Here is a 23,914-nt window from a genome sequence, read left to right on the forward strand (position 1 = left end):
CGGTGCCTGCCACTAGCCCACCCCTTCGGCAGCAAACTGTGTGCTGAAGTACCGTAGGGGGAACGTATCGCAACGTTGTTCGTTATTCAGTGATCGCGACTGATTGCCATAATCGCCAGTGGAGGTGATGGAGCTAGCTGCTGCGTAGACAGGTCTTGTCTCCTATGAATGCGATGCTCTGCTACCTCGGTGGATGACGGTTTTAGATACAGGTTTCCATGTGCAGTTCATTTTTCTCCTGTAAACCGAGAAGCATTGGAGATTTTAGAGCGTTCAACGAGAAAAGTAAACGGGAGATGGAAACCCGTATCCGGAACTGTCATCTGCTCAGACAAGAGAGCATCGCTAATAGGGGACAAGGCCTATCTACGCAGCAGTTAGCTCCATCTTTTCCACAGGCGATCGTGGAAATCAGTCGTGATCATTGAATAACGAACAGCATTGCCAGACGTTCCGCCTACGATCTGTTGGCATACAAAGTACCGGCCGCTGTGATCGAGCGGTTCTAGGCGCTTCAGTCAGGAACCGCGCTGCTGCTACGGTCGCAGGTTCGAATCCTGCCTCAGGCATGGATGTGTGTGATCTCCTTAGGTTGGTTAGGTTTAAGTAGTTCTAAGTCTAGGGGACTGATGACCTCAGATGTTAAGTCCCTGTAAGTGCATACAAAGTCACGTTCGGTGCCAAAAGGGTGGCCAGGTAGCAGGCGCCGACGCCTATAGCGTTATCGGTCTGCAGCGTCGTTAGATGACGTTCCCGACAGTGGTTACCACCCTCGATTTTTTCCTCAAGACAACCTCTACAAGGCCTCGAAGTTTGTCGCAACAGTTCTGGAACACCATGTATACACTTTGTCTACTGCATCACGTGTCTGGATCGCCACCAGGCGGCATTCAATCTGGCGGTGGGCAGTGGCGATAATGTTTTGGCTCATGATGATACGAGGGTAATTCCAAAAGTAAGGTCTCCTATATTTTATAAGTAGCCAGCCGGAGTGGCCGTGCGGTTCTAGCCACTGCAGTCTGGAACCGCGTGACCGCTACAGTCGCAGGTTCGAATCCTGCCTCGGGCATGGATGTGTGTGATGTGCTTAGGTTAGTTACGTTTAAGTAGTTCTAAGTTCTAGGGGACTGATGACCACAGCAGTTAAGTCCCATAGAGCTCAGAGCCATTTGAACCATTTTATTAAAAGTACAGAGGCCTGTTTATTTCTACAATGGTTTACATCAGTTTACAGCTTGAACATTTAGCTATTTTTCGATATAATCACCATTTCTGTCGATCCATTTTTGTAGACGCTGTGGCAGTTTTTGTATGCCCACGTCATACCAGCACGCCGCCATGCTCTCTTCTTTCACCTCGTCGTCGGAGCTGAATCGCTTTCCGGCCAAATGTTCTTTTAACTTAGGGAACAGGTGATAGTTACTGGGCGCCAAGTCAGGACTATAGGGTGGGTGGGTGATTATGTTCTACTGAAACTGGTGTAGGAGAGCAACGGTTTGCCAAGCGATGTGTGGGCGAACGTTGTCATGGAGAATGTGTACGCCTTTGCTCGACATTCCTCTTTTCCGGTTCTGAATTGCCCATTCGAGTTCTTTCAGAGTCTCACAGTACCTGTCAGCGATAATTTTAGTCCCACTGGGCATAAAGTCGATCAGCAATACCTCTTTCCGATCCCAAAAAACGGTTTTCATGACTTTACCAGCAGACTGTGTTTGTTTGAATTTCCGTGGCTTTGGCGAAGAAGGATGCCGCCACTGGCGTGATTGTTGCTTGGTCTCAGGTGTATAGTGGTATGCCAAGGTTTCGTCACCTGTGACAGTTGAGTCCAGAAAGTTGTCCTGTTCGGCTGCACAGCGGTGAAGAAATGCGAGCCGCCCGGTGTGGCCGAGCGGTTCTTGGCGCTTCAGTCTGGAACCACGCGGCCGTTACGGTCGCAGGTTCGAATCCTGCCTCGGGCGTGGATGTGTGTGATGTCCTTAGGTTGGTTACGTTTAAGTAGTTCTAAGTTCTAGGGGACTATGACCTCAAATGTTAACTCCAATAGTGCTCAGACACATTTTTTTTTGAAGAAATGCGCGATAAGCATCAACTCGTTGCCGCATGTGGTCCTCATTCAGCATGCGTGGCACCCATCTTGCGCACACCTTCCGGTAGTTCAATGTTTCCGTCAAAATTCGGTGATTGGGGAAACCTCAGGAACCAACGTGCAGGGTGATCCGCCGATCTTCACGCATGCTTTGCCCAACCTTCAACACTGTCTCCTCAGAAATTTACGGTCTCCCGCTCCTTTGTTGGTCGTGAATTTCGGTCCGACCAGTTGGAAACTCTCTACACCACTTACGAACATTTTTGACACCCATGCACGACTCACCATACACTTCCGTCAATTGGCGATGGATTTCAATCGGCGCAGTGCCCTTTGCTTTCAAAAACCGAATAACTCCGCAGAATTCGCACTTAGTGGTAACATCCAAAGGGGGCTCCATTCTCAACGGCTGCCAAACCAAGACTGAGCGCCTCAGCGCAGCGTGCGCATGTTTACACAGCGCGTGAAACTCTCTTTATAACAGTGTGACCAACTGCTACACAAACAGAGTTCTGTACTTATAAAAAAAATAAGAGACCTTACTTTTGGGATTACCCTCGTATTTCTCTTTGGGGAAGACCATAAAACGTTATTCCACCCAGAGTGTTAAGTTGCCGCTCGTGCTGAAGTAGACTCTCCGCGTACAAATGTATTTTTTTTCTCGTCCGAATTCTGCAAATCGGCCTGTAACGCCGTACATTCGTTCGAGAAATTATCTGCAAGCGTAGCTAAAGTGGGGATATATTGCAAGTATTTTCAGTATGGACACATTTATATCTTTACTGTTACGGTGCGACCAAAAATTTAGGAAATTTACACGAATGACGTTCATTACTTTAATTCGCATCTGCGAAATAAATTTAGTTTTTTATAGATCCACCATCTGCAACAATAAAAATATTTATCTCTCCTAAAACAGTACAGCATGACCACTACAATTTCTCTTGCCAAATTCTCGGTATAAACATTAGTTTATGCTTCATCGTTACTACATCGATGATACATTGTCAATCCGTAAAGTCTGTCAGTAATACGCTTGGAGGTGAGAAATAGGAACGGAAATATTTAACTTTAAAATAATATTCGATATCATTCAAAACTGTGCTGTCTTGTCACAGAAATAAAAACAGGACAGGTTGGAACATAGACGGCGGAACATACACGCGTAAATAAAAACATAAACAGCATCATATGTTTTATAGAAAGTAGGTTTCAAAACTTGTGGTGTTTACAACAGCGCTATAAAAATATAGCTTTATCGTTTCTGGAGAACAGAGATTCACTTCACTGGACGACGTCCTGGTATAAAATATTCTCGGTTTTCTTGCCGCGTCAAGTCTGGGGTTTTTGTATGATTGACTACATTTTTAGTTCAATAGCTCACACAGACAGACTCAAAACTGACGGTTTACAGTAAATGTGGTCGTCGTGCAATGGTGGATGGTGTGAAATGGCTCTGAGTACTATGGGACTTAACTTCTGAGGTCATCGGTCCCCTAGGACATAGAACTACTTAAACCTAACTAACCTAAGGACATCACACACATCCATGCCCGAGGCAGGATTCGAACCTGCGACCGTAGCGGTCGCGCGGTTCCAGACTGAAGCGCGCAGAACCGCTCGGCCACTCCGGCCGGCTCATCGATTTAGGGAAACCACATTAAACATAAATCTGGATTGCCAGACGAGGCATCGAATAGGTGCCCTCCCAACTGGGAGACTAGCGCTCAAACCCCTGCATCACCTCGATCGGAATGCTAGGAGATAGGATTCGAGCTAACGAGAATGTAACTGATTCGAGCTTCATGTACCATTTTTACGTTCTATGTTGCAGTTCTAAATCATTTTCAGTCTATGGATCGCTGCTTCCAATGGGTCACATTTAAAGATTTTTCTATTAAATGGAAGTCTTCAACAAAATGTGCATAATGGGTGTTGTTTGTCGCACTGCCGCCAGACCTGATTTTACTGACGATTTGATGAACTGTTACTGCTTCAACTAAACTACTGTATATGCGTATTTTCACGATATCCATGCAGGGTGTTATAGCTGCTAACAGAGTGAGCTACAATTCATACATATGCAACGCATCTCAGATTCGATTTAAATTTTATAGTCATTACGTGGTTTCATTTTACATAATTTCTGCGGCCGGACACAGATATTTGCTCCGTAAAACCGATTCTAGTGGCGTATCATTAATCGTTAACCACTGATTATGCAATATCCCGAGGAGAGGCGGCAAAATTAATAAAGTTGGTTGGAGTACACGGACGCACAACGGTGCAGCCACGCGAGTAAATATAATATTTCAAAGCGGTCGTTGAAGAGCCTATGAAGCCCCTAAAGGCTTTTTATTAATTAACTCGCACAAGTGGTTATCCAAAAGCACTGAATGTAGAACGGCTTTTTTTTCGGCTCACGAAAATAAACACGACAGAAGTAGGACCTCGGGAAACCTCTCATTGTCATCGATGGGTAGGCAGTGATGTCTGAAAAAGAGCAGCCAATAAATGGGAGAGGGCCACAGCGCACCTACACCGCTGAAAACGGCCGCGCAGGGCGCGCGCGCGTGCTCTCCCTCACACACACACACACACACACACACACACACACACACTAATTCATCACGGTGTTGCCAAGTTGGTGCGTATTACGCGTACTGCTCTCATCCTATTTGACAGCTAGGTCATTACCGATGGATAAACTAACTTCAAAAGTTTACGGGCAGAAAAATTTTGCGGCATGTCTATTTTAGTGAAACATACAAGTTTCTCATAAAGGTACTATGTGTCCATAAATTAGTATTCAGAGAATAATTTTGCAAGAAAAGAAAATTTTCGATAGGAAACACGCTTCCTCATGCTAACGAACGAAGCACCACAAACGAGGACTTTTTGTATGCAATTTACAGCCCTGTATACCCTTCATTCATTTGGAGAGGACATTAAAAATAGCGAGCTTCGAAGATGGGGCTATGTATGAGCTCAAGTCGTAAGAAATGAAATTCTCCGTGCTGGTTTCACATGTCTGCCTGTTCGGGTAAGCATGGCTCGTGTTGTGTGCCCCTCCCCCCAAATGCCCCAACGCACAGCGCGACGGCACGCGCAGCGTCGCTGCCTAGCGGTATCTGCGGAGAGGCGTGGGCCGGGAGCGTGTATCAATGTATCGTTCTATTGAAGTAAAAAAATGGTTCAACTGGCTTGGAGCACTATGGGACTTAACTTCTGAGGTCATCAGTCCCCTAGAACTTGAAACTACTTAAACCTAATTAACCTAAGGACATCACACACATCCATGCCGGAGGCAGAATTCGAACCTGCGACCGTAGCGGTCGTGCGGTTCCAGACTGAAGCGCCTAGACCCGCTCGGTCACACTGGCCGGCTCTATTGAAGTAGCTGAACATTATACGAAAAGTTTTCTGTGTTTCTTGAAAAACTTAGTCATTCAGATGTATACGTTCTCTCAAACTCATCAAATCAGTTACATCAATACTGGAGATTTTAGAAACCCTGTCACACCTGGGATGAATTTCTGAGGACGCCAATCCCTCCGTTGCAATTCATCATCTATACAGTCGACACTTCGAAGGCAATTACAGCGTCAGTTTGTGAATTATTTTTACGAGTTGTAAACAGGAGCGACTTATTTTCAGTTGTTTGCGTGGTTACTATCTTGATTTTTAAATTTCTTGCGTGTTTGAGTACTTACTGAGCAGTTTCTTTCGTTTTAATAGCCGTGTAGCGTACTCGTCTTATTGAACAGGCCTTTGTTTGTTTGTTTTAGTTAGAATAGATCAGAGTCAGTTAGACCGTCACAGAGAGAGCTCCGTACGTTCCTGCAACAGATAGTGCAAGTACACCATTTTTTTGTGAATTATTTTTACGAGCTTCAAATAGGAGCGACCAGTCTTCAGTTATCTGTGTGGTTACTATTTGAGAGTACATTTCCACCATCTTTAGTATGGACAGGAGCTGTGACTGCTGTATTCAGATGCGAGCTGAGTAGATGATCCTTCGCCCATAGCTCAAGGCAGTGTTAGCTTTAGCCACACAGCTTGCACCTGTTGCCAATGAGCATCACTGTGAAGGGCCGGACGTGGGGATCCAAGGAACGTGCAGCATGCCCCACGTGTCCCCTGATCGGTACACTATTGTGGCTGCGTCGGGTACTGCCCGCACTGACGCTCACCCCTCACCCATGATCGAATGGGGAAGGTCATTCCAAGGTGTGACAGGCAGTGAAAGACTTTCTTGGGGGGGGGGGGAGGGGCTTTGGAGGGCCTCCCTGAGTCGTCTGACGAAGAGGTTTCGGGCGCTCTCTGTGGCTGACAAAGTCCCTGAGCCAGATGCGTAATATGGGGATATGGCTGCCAAGGAGGGGAACGAATCCAGTGTGCACTCTGTGTGTATACTGGGAGAAGTCATCCCAGATGCGGAAAGGCTGCTTCTGGATACCATGAAGAGCACTGGGTGCAGCCAACTGCAGGTGGTGCCTCACGTCGATACTAATAATGTCTGTCGCTTTGGGTCGTAAGGGATTCCCTATGGTTTCGGGCGGCTACTGAAGTGGCAAAGACTGCCAGTCTTTATTCCGACATGAAGGCAGAGCTCACCATCTGTAGCATTGTCGACAGAACCGACTGTGGTCCTTTGGTGCAGAACTGAGTAGAGGGTCTGATTCAGAGAATCAGACGGTTCTGTGACCGAGTAGGCTGCTGATCCCTCGACTTGCACCTTTAGGGTGGTTGGTTTCCAGGCTCCGCTTAAAGGGATAGAGGTACACTACACACAGGAAACGGCTACACGGGTAGCGGGAGGTATGGGGAAGAAACAGGGCGGCTGTTTGGGTTAGACGGTCTCGGGAAACTACAGAAAAGGGTGACAGTCTAAAAGGGTCCGGGGAAAACACAGTACGAAGGTAGACCTAGCAACAACTGGTTTTGTAGTTGTAAATCAGAGCTCCAAGGGCTAACAGAAATCCTTGAAGCTCAAATTATTATAGGTATGGAAAGCTAGCTAAGGCCGAAAATAATTTCAACCGAAATTTTTACAAAGGAATAACCGTGTTCAGAAAATATAGATTGAATATAGTTAGTGGTGGAGCGTTTATTGCCGTCAGAAGTAGTTTATCTTGTAGTGAAACTGAAGTAGATAGTTCCAGTGAGTTATTATCGGTAGGCGTTGTACCTGAGAGCCGGAAGCAATTAATAATTGGTTTCTCTTATTAACCCCCGAGAAAGATGATACACTTGCTGAACAGTTCAAGGAAAACTGGAGCATCATCATTCAATTACAGTTGGTGGTGACTTCCATCTACCCCAGAAATGTTGGCGAAAATACATGTATAAAGCCGGTGGTAGAACGAAATCGTAATGAATGGCTTCTCAGAAAATTATTTTGAACAATAAGTACAGAGACCCGTTCGAATAGCAAATGGTTGCGAAGACATACTTGACCTCTTAGCAACACATAATCGTGAGCGAATAGGGAGCAAGATGAGGGACACAGGGATTAGTGACCACAAGGTTGTTGTAGCGAGACTGAATGCTATAACATCCAAATATACCACAAATAAACGCAAGATGCATCTATTTAAAAAAGCAGAATTCGCTTGAGCTTTCCTAAGAGACAGTCTCCACTCCTTCCAGTCTGACTATGTAAGTGGAGACCAGATGTGGTTTGAATTCAGAGAAATAGTATCGATGATAATAAAGAGAGATACACGAAATAAATTAATGACAGATGGTACTGATCCCCCATGGTACACAAAACAAGCTAGAACACTGTTGCAGAAGCAACGAAACAAGTGTACCAAATTTAAAAGAACGCAAAACCCCCAAGATTGGCGAAGTCTTACAGAAGCTCGAAATATAGCGCGAACTTCAATTCGAGATGTTTTACAGAAAATCCTAAGAGGTTCTGGTCGTATGTAAAGTACACCGGCGGCAAGACACAATCAATAACTTCACTACGTGACAGTACTCGTAATATTACTGATGACAGTGCCACCAAAGCAGAGTTACTAAATATGGTTTCCGTAAATTACTTCACCAAAGAAGGCGGAGTGAAAATTCCAGAATTCGAATGAAGAACAACTGCCAACATCAGTAACTAAGAAGTAGATATCCTAGGTGTAAAGAAGCAGCTTAAATCAGCTACTAAAGGTAAGGCCTCCAATCCTGATTGTATACCAGTCGTGTTTCTTTCAGAGTATGCTGACACGATAGCTCCATACTTAGCCATTACATGCAATCACTCGCTCGTCGAAAGATCCGTACCAAAGACTGGGCAGTTGCACAAGTCACACCAGTATCCAAGAAAGAAACAGGAGTAATTCAATGAATTACAGACCCATAAGACTAATGTCCATTTGCAGTAGGATTTTCGAACATATACTGTGTACCCATATGACTAACGTCGATTTGCAGTAGGATTTTGGAACATGTACTGTGTTCAAACATTATGAATTACGTCGAGGTAAATGATTTATTGGCAAACAGCCAACACCGATTCATAAAATATCCTTATTGTGGAACACAACTAGCTCTTAATTCTCAAGAAATTATGAGTGCTATCGATCGGGGCTGTCAAATTGATACTATAATTTTAGATTTCCAGAAGGTTTTTGACACCGTTCCTCACAAGCGACCTCGAATCAAAGTGCGTGCCTATAGAGTATCGTCTCAGTCGTGTGACTGGTTTAGTGATTTCCTGTCAAAAAGTTACACTTCGTAGTAACTGACAGAAAGTCATCGAGTAAAAGAGAAATAATATCTGGTGTCCCCCAGAGAAGTGTTATAGGCCCTCTGTTGTTCCTGATGTACATAAACGATGTAGGAGACAACCTGAGCAGCCCTAGAGATTGGGTTGATTTGGGGGAGGAGACCAAACTGCGAGGTCATCGGTCTCATCGGTTTCGGGAAGGAAGTCGACCGTGAACTTTCAAAGGAACCATCCCGGCATTTGCCTGAAGCGATCAGGGAAATCACGAAAACCTAAATCAGGATGGCCGGATGCGGGATTGAACCGTCGTCCTCCCGAATGCGAGTCCAGTGTGCTAACCGCTTCGCCATCTCGCTCGGAGCAGCCCTCTTAGAGTGTTTGCAGGTGATGCTATCATTTACTGTCCCGTTAAGGCATCAGATGATCAAAACCAAGTGAAAAATGATTTAGACTAAGTATCTGTATGGTGCAAAAAGCAGCAGTTGACTCTAAATAATGTTAATGGAAGATGAGAGGTCATCCTCATGAGTACTAAAAGGAATCCGCTAAATTTCGGTTACACGATAAATCGCACAAATGTAAAGGCTGTAAATTCAACTAAATACGAGGGTCGTTCAATAAACAATGCCCCATTTTTTTAAAGCCATTAACATACATACAAAATCATCCTTGTTGGTTCTTCACATTTGATGTTTTTTCTGTGCACCGGTGAAGTTTCGAACCGATCTGGCAGATGGCAGAGCCGTAGTACAGCGTCAAAATAACGTCTACATACGACTCACGTTACAAGCAGCGTGCTGTTATTGAATTCTTATGTGCAGAAAAAGAAACCGTTGTGAACATCCTTAAACGTTGGTGTGCAGTGTATGGCGATGCTGCAATTGATAGGATACAGTTGGGCGATGGGTAAAGAAAGTTACATCTTCCGGAAATGCAGAAACAGAGCTCCATGATCAGCCATGCTCGGGACGTCCTGTCACAGCCACTGCTCCAGGCATGCTGAATCGTGCGGATGCCATTATTCGTGCCGACCGGCGCATCACGACTCGACAATTGGCTCTACAGTTGTCGGTCAGCATTGTAAGTGCGTCTGTAATGATCGAGACTCTCGGATATTCAAAGAGATGCTCACGATGGGTTCCACGAATGTTCACAGCGGACCACAAGATTCAAAGAAAGGCCGTTTCATCTGAATTGTTGGAACGTTTTGATACTGACGGAGAGAGAGGCCTTTCTGTCACGGATCGTTACGGGGGACGAAATCTGGGTGCACCACTTTGCACCGGAAACAAAAAGGCAGTCCATGATGTGGCACAACAAAAGAAGAAATTCAAGACAACCCCCTCTGCCGGGAAGGTCATGGTGACAGTACTCTGGGATTATGATGGCGTCATTCTCGTGGATGGGATGGCAAGAGGATCAACCATCAATTCATAGGCATACTTGAAGACTCTGAATAAACTCAAAAACTGTTTCCGACGTGTTCGATCGGACAAGAATCCAGCAGAAATCTTACTCCAACACGATAATGCACGCGCACACACAAATCTGAGAACCCGAGAACACATCGCCAAATTCGGTTGCACGTCATTGCCTCATGCACCATACAGTCAAGACCCTCGGACTTCCATCTCTTTGGGCCGCTTAAAGATTCTCTACAGGGAACAGACTTAGAAGATGACGAGAGTGTCAGTCATACAGTGAAAACATGGCTACGCCTACAGGACAAGCGCTTTTACCAGCAGGAATACATGCTCTTCCACAACGTTGGCGTACGGCCATAGAATGTGATGGAGACTACGTAGAAAAATAGACAGGGACAAGACATGTTGATGTATATTGTCTCCAAATTGTGACTCTTAAAGTAGATATATTCTGAGAAAAAAATGTGGGGCATTACTCATTGAACGACCCTCGTACTTATGGATTAAGATTACGAATACGTGAACTGGAATGATCACATAGATAATGTTGTGGGGAAAGCAAACCAGAGACTGCGATTTATTGGCCGAACACCTACAAAATTCAACGTCTGCTAGAGAGACTGTTTACATCACGCTTGTCCGCCATCTTGTGGAGTACTGCTCTATGGTGGAGATCCGTATCAGAAGGGCAGCTCGTTTTGTATTATCGCGAAATAAGAGAGATATGCCACTGCCACGTATATGATCCTCGAATCTGGATGGCAATCACTAAAACAAAGGCGTTTTTCGTTGCAGCAGGATCTTCTGATGAAATTTCAGTCACCAGTTTTCTCCTCAGAGTGCGATAATATATTGTTGCCGTCCACCTACATAAGGAGAAAGGGCCATCATAATAAAATAAGAGAAACCATAACTCACAAGCAAAATTTTAAGTGTTCGTTTTTCCAGCACGCTGTTCGAGAGTGGAACGGTAGAGAAATAACTTGAAGGTTGTTCGATGGACTCTCTACCAGTCACTTAATTGCAAATTTCGGAGTAATGATGTAGATATAGATTTAGATGTATAAGGATCCAGTTCAGAACATTTTCTGCAAAGTTGGGTCGAATACTTTCAAGAAATTGGGAATATGGTACCTCACAGGAAAAGACAAGTTCAAATATTTCGGTGAGATTATTTATCCGGCATTGGTAAATTGGGAAGTTAACGAAAGAAGAACTGAAAAATTACAATGAGCAAACAAATTCAACTTGGGCAGATGTAATAAAAAAAAATTCAGTTTCAAAGTGCTAAACTACGACATTATAATTTGGCTGTTAAAGTAGAAGCATTTTATAGATCTGAAACTGCGATAACTAGAGGCGTATCTTAAATAAAAAAAATCGAAGAACATGAAATAAAATTTTTTAGATACATCTTAGGGAAAAAATGTGAAAATGTGATTTAGATGATGAAGAAATTAAAGAAAGTCTACGTAGCTAGTGAAAAATCGCAGATAGAATCCCGAAATAGCGACTGAAATTTTATAGTCGCTTACATAGAATAAATACAAGAAGCTACCTAAAAATTCTTAACTTCGCGTTATCCCAGTAGAAACGAAAACAACAGATTAACAGAAACACAAAAGGAAACTGGCATACATACCTTTCAAGACAGAACATAATTTCGAACCATAAGTAACAACCAAAAGCTTGATGGAAAAGAAGTGCTACAAATATTCAAATGCTGTCTTCGTTGAACACAACGAATTTTTAAAAAAATTAAAAAAGAATATAGGTCACCTTCATATACCATCAAATCTGTCCGAATTCGGGCTATAGCATAGTCAGAAGTGAACAGTGCAAAAGGCTGTGACAAAACGGCTAAAGTTATACAAATTTCTGGTCTTGCAAGAAGTCCAACTGAACTATAAACCAAATCATGTTAAATTTTCGTCGGGCACAGTACCCAGGAACGATAAAGATTACAGTTCCTTCAGCCCCTTGTTTTTAGCGATGTATATTTTAATTTCATTGCGATATCATAAATAGCTACTATATCTGGAACTGGGTTTATGAGGATCCTATTCTTCTAGGCGAATATCTCAGCTATAAGAGCATGTAACCGCAGCTCTCATGTTCAGCAAGGATGCGCTAACAGTGTATAATTTCCTTGATGTCATTAAACTGCATTCTAAAGCGAATGATGTGGAATGTAACTGAAAGGAGAAACGTCACACTGGTTATCGAAAGTCAGTCAGTTTCCTGATGATAATTTCCCAGATAGGAAAACAAGTGCAGAGGTTTAACGACCTGATATAATAACGACGTGCAATTGAAGAGGCTGTACCACCTGTAACAAGAGGACTTGATCCACAACACACTGAGTGAATTCATTATTAAACTCGAAACTGTGATATTTACATGAGATTCCCATACAGAACTGTGCTGAAACAAGTAAAACTACCTCGGAATCAAAGTCTGAAGGTAGGAAGATCAGGGTTTAGCGTTCCATCGACAACTAAGTCATTAGAGATGGAGCGAAAGTTCGGATTGGGAAAGATGGGGAAGGAAACTGGACGTGTCCTTTTCAGAGGAGCTATCCCTTAGGCGATTTAGCAAAACAGTGGAAAACTTCAATATGGATTAGCGGACTGGTATTTGAATCGCCGTTCTCCCGTAAGCGAGTTCAGTATTTCAATACCGCGACACTTCGCTAGCTATCAGTGTATGATATGCAACAAAACGTGTCGTTGCAAGTTTTGCGCAACTACAGAAGTATGAGGATATGCACGGTTGTATGTATCAGTCACTGATAAGTTACAAGTACTTCGTATTTTATTAACGACGAAAATATTTACAGACAAGTTCCCAACGCTTCAAAGTGAATAAGATTCTAGATCAGGATTCAAGGAAATTTTTGGTAATGCCAGGACGATATGGCGTATGAAATAAAGAAACAGGGAACTGAGAGGAGTGCAGAAGAAGAATTACTGCCAACCATTCTTCAAATTGAGACTGAAGCAGATACGATTCCTTATAGTTTCCATTTAAATAGCTTCCATTTAAATATGGAATCTTGTTGTGTACTCACCTGTCTGCAGTTCAATGACGTGCGGGTCCCTCCGGTAGAACTGCATACACATGTAGCCGCTCTGGCTGCAACACACAAACACGGGCTATTATTAGTTGTCATAAGCCAATATACCACAAAATCCACCCATAAAAGTATTGCAAGTACATAATTATCTCGCAGAACAACAGGATGACTGGATGTCACAGGAGGTACACAATAGGAAATGCGAAAAATGTTTTCTTAATAGCCGGCAAATATTTTGATTGCGGTATCTCCAATAATGTATGTAAACTGAGTCAGTTGTGAAGGAAACAACGGGGATATTTGGAAAGGGATCTGAAGTTCAGGAACAATAAATTAAAACTTTGAGATTTGCCGACGATATTGTAATTATACCAGAGACAGCTACGAAATTTTGAGAGCAATTGAAAGGAATGTATACTGTGTTGAAAAGAGGTTAAAAGATGAAATTTAACAAAAGTAACACAAGGGTAATAGAATGTATACGAATAAAATTAGGTGGTGCTGGGGAATAAGGTTTAAAATAAGAGCCTGTAAGAGGTAAACGATTTCTGTTATTCGTACAACAAAACAAATGAGGTTGACCGAAGTAGAGAGGATATAAAATGGTGACTGACAATAGCAAGGTAAGCATTTTTGAAAAAGATGACTTTATTAACATCGACTATAAATTTAAATGTTAGAAATATTTTCAGAAACTATTTGTTTGGAGTGTCGCCTCGTACGTAAGTGAAATTTGGGCGATAAGCAGTTCAGACAAGAAAAGAATAACAGCTACTGAAATGTGGTGCTACAGCAGAATTCTGAAGATGAGATGTGTGAATGGGATACCTAATGAAAAAGTTGTTGTTTTGTTGTCTTTAGTCCAAAGACTGGTTTGATGCAGCCGTCCATGCTACTCTATCCTGTGGGAGCCTCTTTATCTCCAAATAACTACTGCAATCTACGTCTTTCTGAATCTGCTTACTGCATCATTCTCTTGGTCCCCCTCTACGAGTTTTACGCCACAAACTTCCCTCCAATACTAAATTGGTGATCCCTTGATGTTTCAGAAAGTGTCCCATCAACCGATTCCTCCTTTTGGTCAAGGTGTGCCACAAATTTCTTTTCTCCCCAATTCTATTCAGTACTTCCTCATTAGTTAAGTGATCGAATCACCTAACCATCAGCATTCTTCTGTAGCACCACGTGTCGAAAGCTGCTATTCTCTTTTCATCTAAAATGTTTATCGTCCACGTTTCACTCCCATACATGGCTGCACTGCAAACAAATACTTTCAGAAAGGACTTCCTAACACTTAAAGAATTTCTCTTCTTTGGAAATGCTTTTCTAGTCATTGCCAGCCTACATTTTATATCCTCTCACTTCTACCACCATCTGTTATTTTGCTGCCTTAAGTGTCTCGCTTCCTAATCTGATTCCCTCAGAAATACCTAATTTAATTCGACTACATTCCATTGTCCTTGTTTTGCTTTTGTTGATGTTCATCTTATATCCTCCTTTCAAGACACTGTCAATTTCATACAATTGCTGTTCGAAGTCCTTTGCTGTCTCTGATAGAATTACAGTGTCATCGGCAAAACTCAACATTTTTATTTCTTCTCGTTGAACTTTAATTCCTATTCCAAATTTGTCTTTTGTTTCTTTTACTGCTTGTTCAGTGTACACTAGGTAGCCGCACGGTCTTGGCGCTTTGCCACGGTTCGCGCGGCTCCTCCCGTCGGAGGTTCGAGTCCTCCCTCCGGCATGGGTGTGTGTGTTGTCCTTAGTTTAAGTTAGATTAATTAGTGCGAATGCTTAGGGACCAATGACCTTAGCAGTTTGGTCCCATAGAACTTACCACAAATTTACAAAATTTCAGTGTGCATACTGCATAACATTGGGGATAGGCTACAACCCTGCCTCACCCCCTTTTCAACCACTGCCTCCCTTCCATACCCCTCGACTCTTATAACTGCCGCCTGGTTTCTGTAGAAGTTGTGAATAGCCATTTGCTCCCTGTATTCTACCCCTGCTGCCTTCAGAATTTTAAAGAGTATTCCAGTCAACATTGTCGAAAGCTTCCTCTAAGTCTATAAATGCTATAAATGTAGGTTGGCCTTTCCTTGACCTATCTTCTAAGATAAGTCGTAGGGTCAGTATTGCCTCGCGTGTTCATAAATTTCTTCGGAATCCAAACTGATCTTCCCCTAGGTCGACTTCTAGCAGTTTTTTCATTCTTCTGTAAAGAATTCAGGTTAGTAGTTTGCCTCCATGACTTATTGAACTGCCGCGTGGGATTAGCCGAGCGGTCTAGGGCGCTGCAGTCATGGACTGTCCGGGTGGTCCCGGCGGAGGTTCGACTCCTCCCTCGGGCATGGGTGGGTGTGTTTGTCCTTAGGGTAATTTAGGTTAAGTAGTGTGTAACCTTAGGGACTGATGACCTTAGCATTTAAGTCCCCTAAGATTTCACACACATTTGAACATTTTTTGAACTTATTGAACTGATAGTTCTGCAATTTTCACACCTGTTACCAACTGTTTTCTTTGGAATTGGAATTACTGCAGTCTTCTTGAAGTCTGTGGGTATTTCGCCTGTCTCATACATCTTGCACACCAGATGGCACAGTTTTGTCATGGCTGGCTCTCCCAAGGCTATCAGTAGTTCTGGCGGAATATCTTCTACCCCAAGGGCATAGTTTCCACTTAGATGTAGTGAATCGAATTGGGGAAAATTAGGGCAACATGAAATGTAACTCACAGATTGACGAATAGAAGGGAAAAGTTGATAGCGCTCATCGTGAGGCACGAAGAACTCGTCAGTTCGGTGATGGAGAGATGTGAGTGAGATAAAAATTTTAGAGGGAGCCCAAGGTTTGAACACAATAAGCAACTTCAAAGGGATGTAGGTTGCAGTAGTTATGCAGAGATTAGGAGGCTTGCACAGGACAGAATAGCGTGAGACTTGCATCAAATCAGTCTTGGAACAGAAGACCTCAACAACACCAATAATCAATTACTGCACAAGATTTTCGTTGATACGACATCATGTAAACGTCACTACAGATATTAGAATTCAGGTCATGACATGTTCGACATGCCTGACATCATTCGCGGTGATGTGGCGCAGACTAACAGCGAAATTCTGCGTGACTCGCAGAAATGTCGGAACATCGATGCTGTCGATGACCTCCTGAATGGCTTGTTTTCAGCGCAGCACTGGTTTTAGGGTTATTGCTGTACACCTTGTTTTTAATATAGCCCCACAAAAAGGAGTCACTGTCGCATGTGTTCAGATCCGGAGAATATGGCGGCCAATCGAGGCTCATGCAAATGGTCTCTGGGTACCCCAGAACCAAAACGCGGCCAACAAAGTACTCCTCCAGGACATTACTCTCCTGCTTCGATGCGGTTGAGCTCCGTCTTGCATTAACCACATCTTATCGAAATCAGCGTCACTTTGGATAAGGGATATGAAATCATCTTCCAAAACCTTCACGTACCGTTCGGTAGTCACCGTGCCATCAAGGAATATCGCACCGATTATTCCGCGACTGGACATTGCACACCACAGAGTCACCCGTTGAGGGTGAAGAGACTTTTCGATCGCGAAATGCGTATTCTCAGGCCCCAAATGCGCCAATTTTGCTTATTGACGAACTCATCCAAATGAAAGTGGGCTTCGTTGCTAAACCAAACCATACATGTGCATTCTAATTGCCATCATGCCCGCGGCCAACCGTGCAGTTTAAACATCCTAACGCAAACAGTTCAGAAGTTATGACGATTTTATTTCATATAGTTCAGTAATTGTACCCTGTATCAGAATCAGCCTCGAGGCATGCATGGATTCGATTGGGAATGGTGTCATAAAACTGTTCTATCCTCTCCTGAGGAAATCTGGTCCACAACCGTTAAATAAATGCAAATGTCGTGTAACTAGGCTCTCGCGTCGGGTAGACCGTTCGCCGGGTGTAAGTGTTTCGATATGACGCCACTTCGGCGACTTTCGCGTCGATTAGGATGAAATGATGATGGTTAGGACAACACAACACCCAGTCCCTTAGCGGAGAAAATCTCCGACCCAGCCGTGAATCGAACCGGGGCCCTTATGATTGACAGTCTGACGCGCTGAACACTCAGCTACCGGGGGCGGACTCCACAACCGTTGTAACTGGTTCTTGATATCCTGAATTCTGGCACTGAGACGGACTTGACGTCTGAGCCGGTCCCACACATGTTCTGTTGGCGACAAATCTGGTAATCCTGCCGGCCACCGGAGTATCTGAACATCGCTTAGACAGGTCACAGAGACACATGCGTTGTGTGAACGAGCATTGACCTGTTGTAAAATGGCATCAGAATGCTGTCGCATAAGAGGTAACACATGAGGACGTAGGGTTTCCGTGATGTACCGTTGTGGGTCTGAGAAAAAAATGGTTCAAATGGTTCTGAGCACTATGGGACTCAACTGCTGAGGTCATTAGTCCCCTAGAACTTAGAACTAGTTAAACCTAACTAACCTAAGGACATCACAAACATCCATGCCCGAGGCAGGATTCGAACCTGCGACCGTAGCGGTCTTGCGGTTCCAGACTGGTGGGTCTGAGTTCCCCCAGTCACTACCAGCCGTGACCTGCGGTCATGCCTGAAGGTTCCCCACACCATTGTTCCAGGAGTAATTTGCAATAGCGAGACTTCTCCTCAGGTCACCGCCGTGCTCGCCTACCAGCCGTCTGTTTTGGTGTTAAAGACAGCCTACGTTTGGGATGGTAATTCCCTAGTCTGGCTGCTTCTATTGTCCGCCCAATGGTGCCGGATGACACAGAATGTTGGAGGGAGTCAATTACCTTTCCTCGAATGGCACGCGTAGATGTGGAGGAGTTACGATGTGCTTAGACACAATACAGCAGGCCTCCCTTGTGGTCAGACGTGATCTACCGTAACCTTGACGACGAGTATGCTTACCTACACGGTCCAGGCAGTTCAACACCGGACCACTGTCACATTCAAAGGCCCCACAAATGTGGATATAGCACTATTCGATCAGCCGCCCAAATGGAGACCCACAATGAGGCCCCTTTCAAACTCTGTCAGGTGCTGATAACGTTGTCTGTCACTAGTCTGAAACTAGTGTCAAGTTCGTGTTGTTGATAAAGACGAAAAACAATGAAGAAGCTGTAACCTGGTGCAGGGCATAAAGCTCGAATAGGGCCAATAAGCCCGCCAACTTCGACGTCTATGCATGATGTCGGATCACTAGTAATAGTGTCAGAAGTCTTTAGCCCATAAAACACTGTTGAGAGATTTGGAATTTAATCAGGATAATCGAGCAAGGTCTTGATATTAGGAACTTTACGCTATCATTTATTCTACGCTTGCCAATCAACACTGGGCAAATAAGTTTTCTTTTACCACCAGTATTCGATTCGTGTACCTCTAGGCCGAGCACCGCTACACAAGTGTTCATTAGTAGTCACAGAGGTGGATGAAATACTAGTAACGGGTGATGGCAAAAAACGGCTACATAGCTTGCCACTGAATGTTTGTTGGGTTAGGGATTTCGCTGAAGTGAAATGAAGCCCTGGGTAAGGGAACTTCGGGTTGTGAGGGGGCCAGAGAGCGGAGATCACGCCTGCGGCATATGCAGAATGCGGGCTGCAGTGTGGTCTTAGCGCCCTTTGCATACAGACCGTAGGCTTTGAAAGAGAAGAGTTCGCTTTAGCAGCGCTTTGAGTAGGAGGTTTTGGTCTCTTGCCGATCCAGCAGGCCGACAAACGCAGATAGGTAATGACTGTATGTTTTCATTTCTGGCCTTACAACTTTCGCGGCCCCCGGCGGGTGCGTGCTTCGCGTTTTTGTGCCAGAGTGAAAGGGAAGTAGATGCCCGAATCTCTCTGTAGCCCTTCGGTAACAAAAAGCAGATAGAACTCTTCCAGAAATAGTAATGATTAGGTGTACAGCGTTTTTTGTTTTCCGTTGAGGTACAACTTGATGCACGGTTATTCATATCGTAAATGGACAGAGGTCATCCCCTTAACTAAACAGCAATAGACATTTGAGACTCAGAGATAAAATTACTTGGTGGCATTTATTATCGATCTTCAAGTTCTAAAGTTTATTATTACTGACAGTGCTCATTTCTATGATGTTCAGTGAATTCGTTTTTATCAGCAACCCGCACGAAAAGGAAAACGTAAATGATGTTAGGTTACACTTAGATGTAACTCCTAGTAAGATGTTTTAAAGCGACATTAGTGGGGTGATAAAAGACTTCATGCACACAGTAACAAAAAATAAAATTAAGGACACCATGAAAATATACCATAGTAATGCACATCTGAAAATCCCATGTTCCCGTGCCAACGATGTTTTACACCTTGGCTTTCGCTGAATACAATACAAAACATGTACTTCCTTTCTACATTCATGGACTGCAGTGAGTGACAACATGACAATTTGACTACAGAATAACTGAACCCTTTCGTTTGTCTCTCTCTGATTATGGTATGAACATTATCCCAGTTGCGAAATAACATCGCACCGTTCCTAAAATTTTCCCTCGAGAAATGATTACCGTTCTTCTTGACCTCTAACTCACTACATCGCATTTACTCAGCTCATTGGCTGTCGGTGGATACGTGAAGCGCGAAATTCATTATCCCTGATACCGGTAAAGACAATGCGGATAGGATGTTGCTATATCGAGCCGCCATGAAAGAAGAATCCAGTAAGGAAGGCTGAGAGGCTGTCCAGTATTCTCCAGTGATAGAACAACGTGTTCAGGGGATATGGAGCGTGGTGATGGTAAACTGATGCACCCCTCCGCTGTAATGCAAAACATTTTCGAGTATTTTGCGTGAGAAACTTGTAATTTAATCATGACTTGCACCATGCTCACTTTCGGAGAAGGATCTGCAAACCGATTCCTTTTATAAGATAAGGCTTTTCCGAATATACTGTCATGCTCAAAAGTATCCAAACAACCTGAACTACGTTCCGCCTGATTTGTATGCAACCCCGATAACGTAACTGTCTGTCTTCTGCTCTGTTTTCGGTACAGTCGTTTGACTGTACAAAATAGGTACTTCAAGAGACCCCTGGAGGAAACTGCCCCGTGTGGTTAATAATCCAGACGTAAATTTATACCACGATGATGAAAATATGAAAAACATGTTATTAGAAATGACACTGCTTTAACGCTTGTAAATGAAATTTATTACCAAAAATGTCATTTCAAAATGCAAGTATCAACTCAAAATTGCGTGACGAAATTTTTTGTACTGGAATGGCACGCGGAACTCCAATCCAGCAATTATTCTCCCGGTTAACTAACCACGAAAGATCTTAAATGTGTTTCTGTCACAAGTAATAAGGTGTGCCTATGTTTAAACTTGAAATGACGTGGCATAAAGTTTCTTGTTGGACGGGGATTCAGAACCAGCAATTAGTCGTAGTAGCTCGCACCTTTCTCAACAGTCTTCAGTGAGGCACCATGTCAAACGATTTCCGGAAATCTAAGAATATGGAATATGCGTGTTGTCATTCAACCATGTTTCGCAGGATATCATGTGAGAAAATGACAAGCTAAGTTTTGTACGATCATTGCTTTCTAAAACCGTGCTGATTTGTGGGCAGAAGCTTTTCCGTCTCAAGAAAACTTATTATTTTCGAACTGAGAATATGCCAAGGATTCTGCGCCAGACCTATGTCAAAGATATTGGTCTGTAATTTTGCAGGTCTTTTCTTTTACCCTTCTTGTACACAGGAGTCACCTGCGCTTTCCTTCCATTCGCTTGGGAATTTATGTTGGGCCAGAGATTAGCGATAACTGCCAGCTAAGTAAAGCGCCAGCGCCTGACAATACTCTCTGTAAAACCGAAATGGCATTCCATTCGAACCTGGGAACTTATCTGTTTTCAACTCATTCAGTTGTTTCTTTACACCAGGGAGGCTTATTACTACCTCATCCGTACGGGAGGCAGGGCGATGGCCAAACGACAGACTCCTGCGGGAACAAGTTTTTTAAACGAGAAATTTAGAACTTCGGCTTTACCTCTGCTATCTTCTACTGCCTCACCAGCCTGGTCAACGCGTGACTAGATGGAAGCCTTAGATCTGCTTAGCGATTTTATATGAGGGCAAAATTTTCTACGATTCTCGGTCACATCTTTTTCTAAGGTATGATGGTAAAGTTGTTATATGCTTCACTCATCGATCTTTTTACAGACGTACGAATCTCTACTAACCTTGGGCTGTTGTCATTTGCGTGTTCTCTTTTGAACCGAGAGTGCAACAGCCATTGCTCTCTCAGTATTTTCCGATTTTGTTATTAAACTTGGTGGGTCTTTTCCGTCCTTAATCCGCTTACTAGGCACATACTTCTCCAGAGCACTGTTAACAATCTGTTTAAAATTTGCCCAAAATTCCTCCACGTTCATCATACTGGAACTAGAGATGTTAATTCATTGTCTAAGTGACATGCTGACAACTGTTTATCTGGCCTTCGTAGCAAAAATACTCCCCTAACCTTCAGGATGGGTTTATGAACTTTGGTAATCATTGTCGGTATAAAGACATCGTGATCACTAACCTCTATCTCTATAATGACACTTCCGGTAAGGTCGGGCCTGCTTGTTGCTACAAGGTCTAAAATATTACCTATCCGTGTAGGCTGTCGAACTAGCTGCTCTCGACAGTTTTCGGAAAACGTCTTCAAAAGTACTTCACCGGACTGTCTGTCCGTACGACCTGCAATGAATCCATAGACGTTCCAGTTTATACTCGGAGGGTACACTCGCTTCCCACTACTATCGCATGATCTTGAGATTTCCGCGCTACTGAGCATAGACTTCCTTCCTATGGTTCCAAAACTGTCACGGCGGAATCGTGTGGCCGGTAAAAACATCCGATAATTACCTACACCTGTTACACGTGTCCAAATAACTTCACAGTCAGAAACAATGTCGATCTCGATACACAGAATATTTCTGTCGTCTGTAATGAACAGCCCCCTCCTATCGTGCCTAATCTGTCTTTTCGATGTATGTCCCATGCCTCGGTAAATATTTCGGAGATTTCTACTTCGGGTTGCACCCAGCTCTCGGTTTCGAGAATAATTTGATCGCACAACTTTCCTGAAGGGCAATAAATTCGGGAAACTTGTTAAAAATACTTTGAAAACTACTGTCAAAATTTTGAGAGTCGAATTGGCTTCACTTTGCACGCCGTCTGATTTCGGTCTCTGTGTATCGACTGGCGAGCGTTCATAAGAGGATCTCAAATTACCGCCATGTGTGCTCCACAAGTAACCTGTTACTCGGATAGCTGCTTCCTTTCCGTAGTGCACCCTTGACCTATCAAGGCGAGTGTTACAATTTTCCATATCATAACGCAGGTCCAGAAATCTGCAGCTAAAACCGTCACAGAATCGGCGGAGTCTTTGGTTGAAATTCGACCCTGATCAGCTCTGTGAACGTCGTGCAAATTGTGAGCTCTGCTTGCACTCTGTGCGCGAGGCCAGCAGTCTTCACCACTTCCGCTGGCTGTCCGTACGAACCCAGCATGGCCTCAGAACGCAAGCGACAGACGTCGTTGGTGCCGACGTGAGGCACAAGCTGCAGACAACTGCACTCTGCATGTTCGATAGCCGTAGGCAGGGCCTCCTCCAGATGTCGGATGAGGCAGACGCTACTTGCCTAAGGGGCTCCATAATGCGCCTAAAATTGTAGTTCCCGATAACGAGAAACCCCTCCTGCAATATGCTTGCTCGGGCCGTGATGAAGGGGCAACCAGTCCACACAGAGGGTGAATGGTTAGTATAGACGGTCAGCCTCCACAGTGATCCTCCGCCTTGAGCGACGCGATCGATTTACCACCCGGCACTCACACTGTGGTGAAGGCGGATCCAACACGTCGGGTACACTGTAAGATACCTCAGCAACAGAGCCGGTTGGCGAACCAAGCGGTACCTGGAGTATTCTGTGCGATGCGCGAGATTCTCAGCCACCGCTACACACTGAGGCAGCAGCCTGAAGGCTGACCGTGGCCAAAAGCCTCTCCAGCCGTTAGCGAACTGCGGCCAGCTCCTGCTGTGTCCGCACACAGCATGCACACAACCTACCCATCCTAGTGCTACTGCCTTGAGAATAACCTGTAAAACCACACAGAGAAAGCTAAATCTATAACTTGATACCCTCCTGATGTGTCACCAATCGAGGCTAACTCCTTACTGAACTGTGTAGCTGACTGTTCAAAAGCAATACAACTGCTCTACAGACTGCACGAATATACACTTTACAGTTACTAAAACGCAAAATTACACCTCTTAAATACAAAAATACGCAAGAAATTTAAGAATTAAAACATGAAGAAACGCAGAAAAATCTAACGTTTGCTGCTCAGCTGGTGCGTCACAGGCGGCAGCTGAAGCTCGAGGCGCTCTCGAAGATTCTGCGATTGTAAAACTCTTCTCCGATTAAGCCCAAGTTCCCCTTCTATCTTTCCATCAATGGCTACTTGCATAAAGCTGTACTTCTTGTTCCGAAAGATGGTAGTTGTGACATCAAGAATTTTATCAGCGTAGTAAAGTATCTCGTGATGGATCACATGAGCAACCCACGGGG

At 44.0% G+C, this 23,914-nt stretch overlaps 1 protein-coding gene across 1 annotated transcript in view; it reads right to left on the minus strand.

Moving 5' to 3' along the window:
• Positions 1–23,914, minus strand: part of LOC124555708 — a 625,138-nt gene that overhangs the window by 55,397 nt on the left and 545,827 nt on the right. The window contains exon 8 of the mRNA XM_047129712.1: positions 13,308–13,372. Within this exon, the coding sequence (XP_046985668.1) occupies positions 13,308–13,372 (65 nt within the window). The remainder of the gene's footprint in view (positions 1–13,307; positions 13,373–23,914) is intronic.

Source organism: Schistocerca americana, chromosome X (genome assembly GCF_021461395.2).
Source record: "Schistocerca americana isolate TAMUIC-IGC-003095 chromosome X, iqSchAmer2.1, whole genome shotgun sequence".
NCBI classification, from domain to species: Eukaryota; Metazoa; Arthropoda; class Insecta; order Orthoptera; family Acrididae; genus Schistocerca; species Schistocerca americana.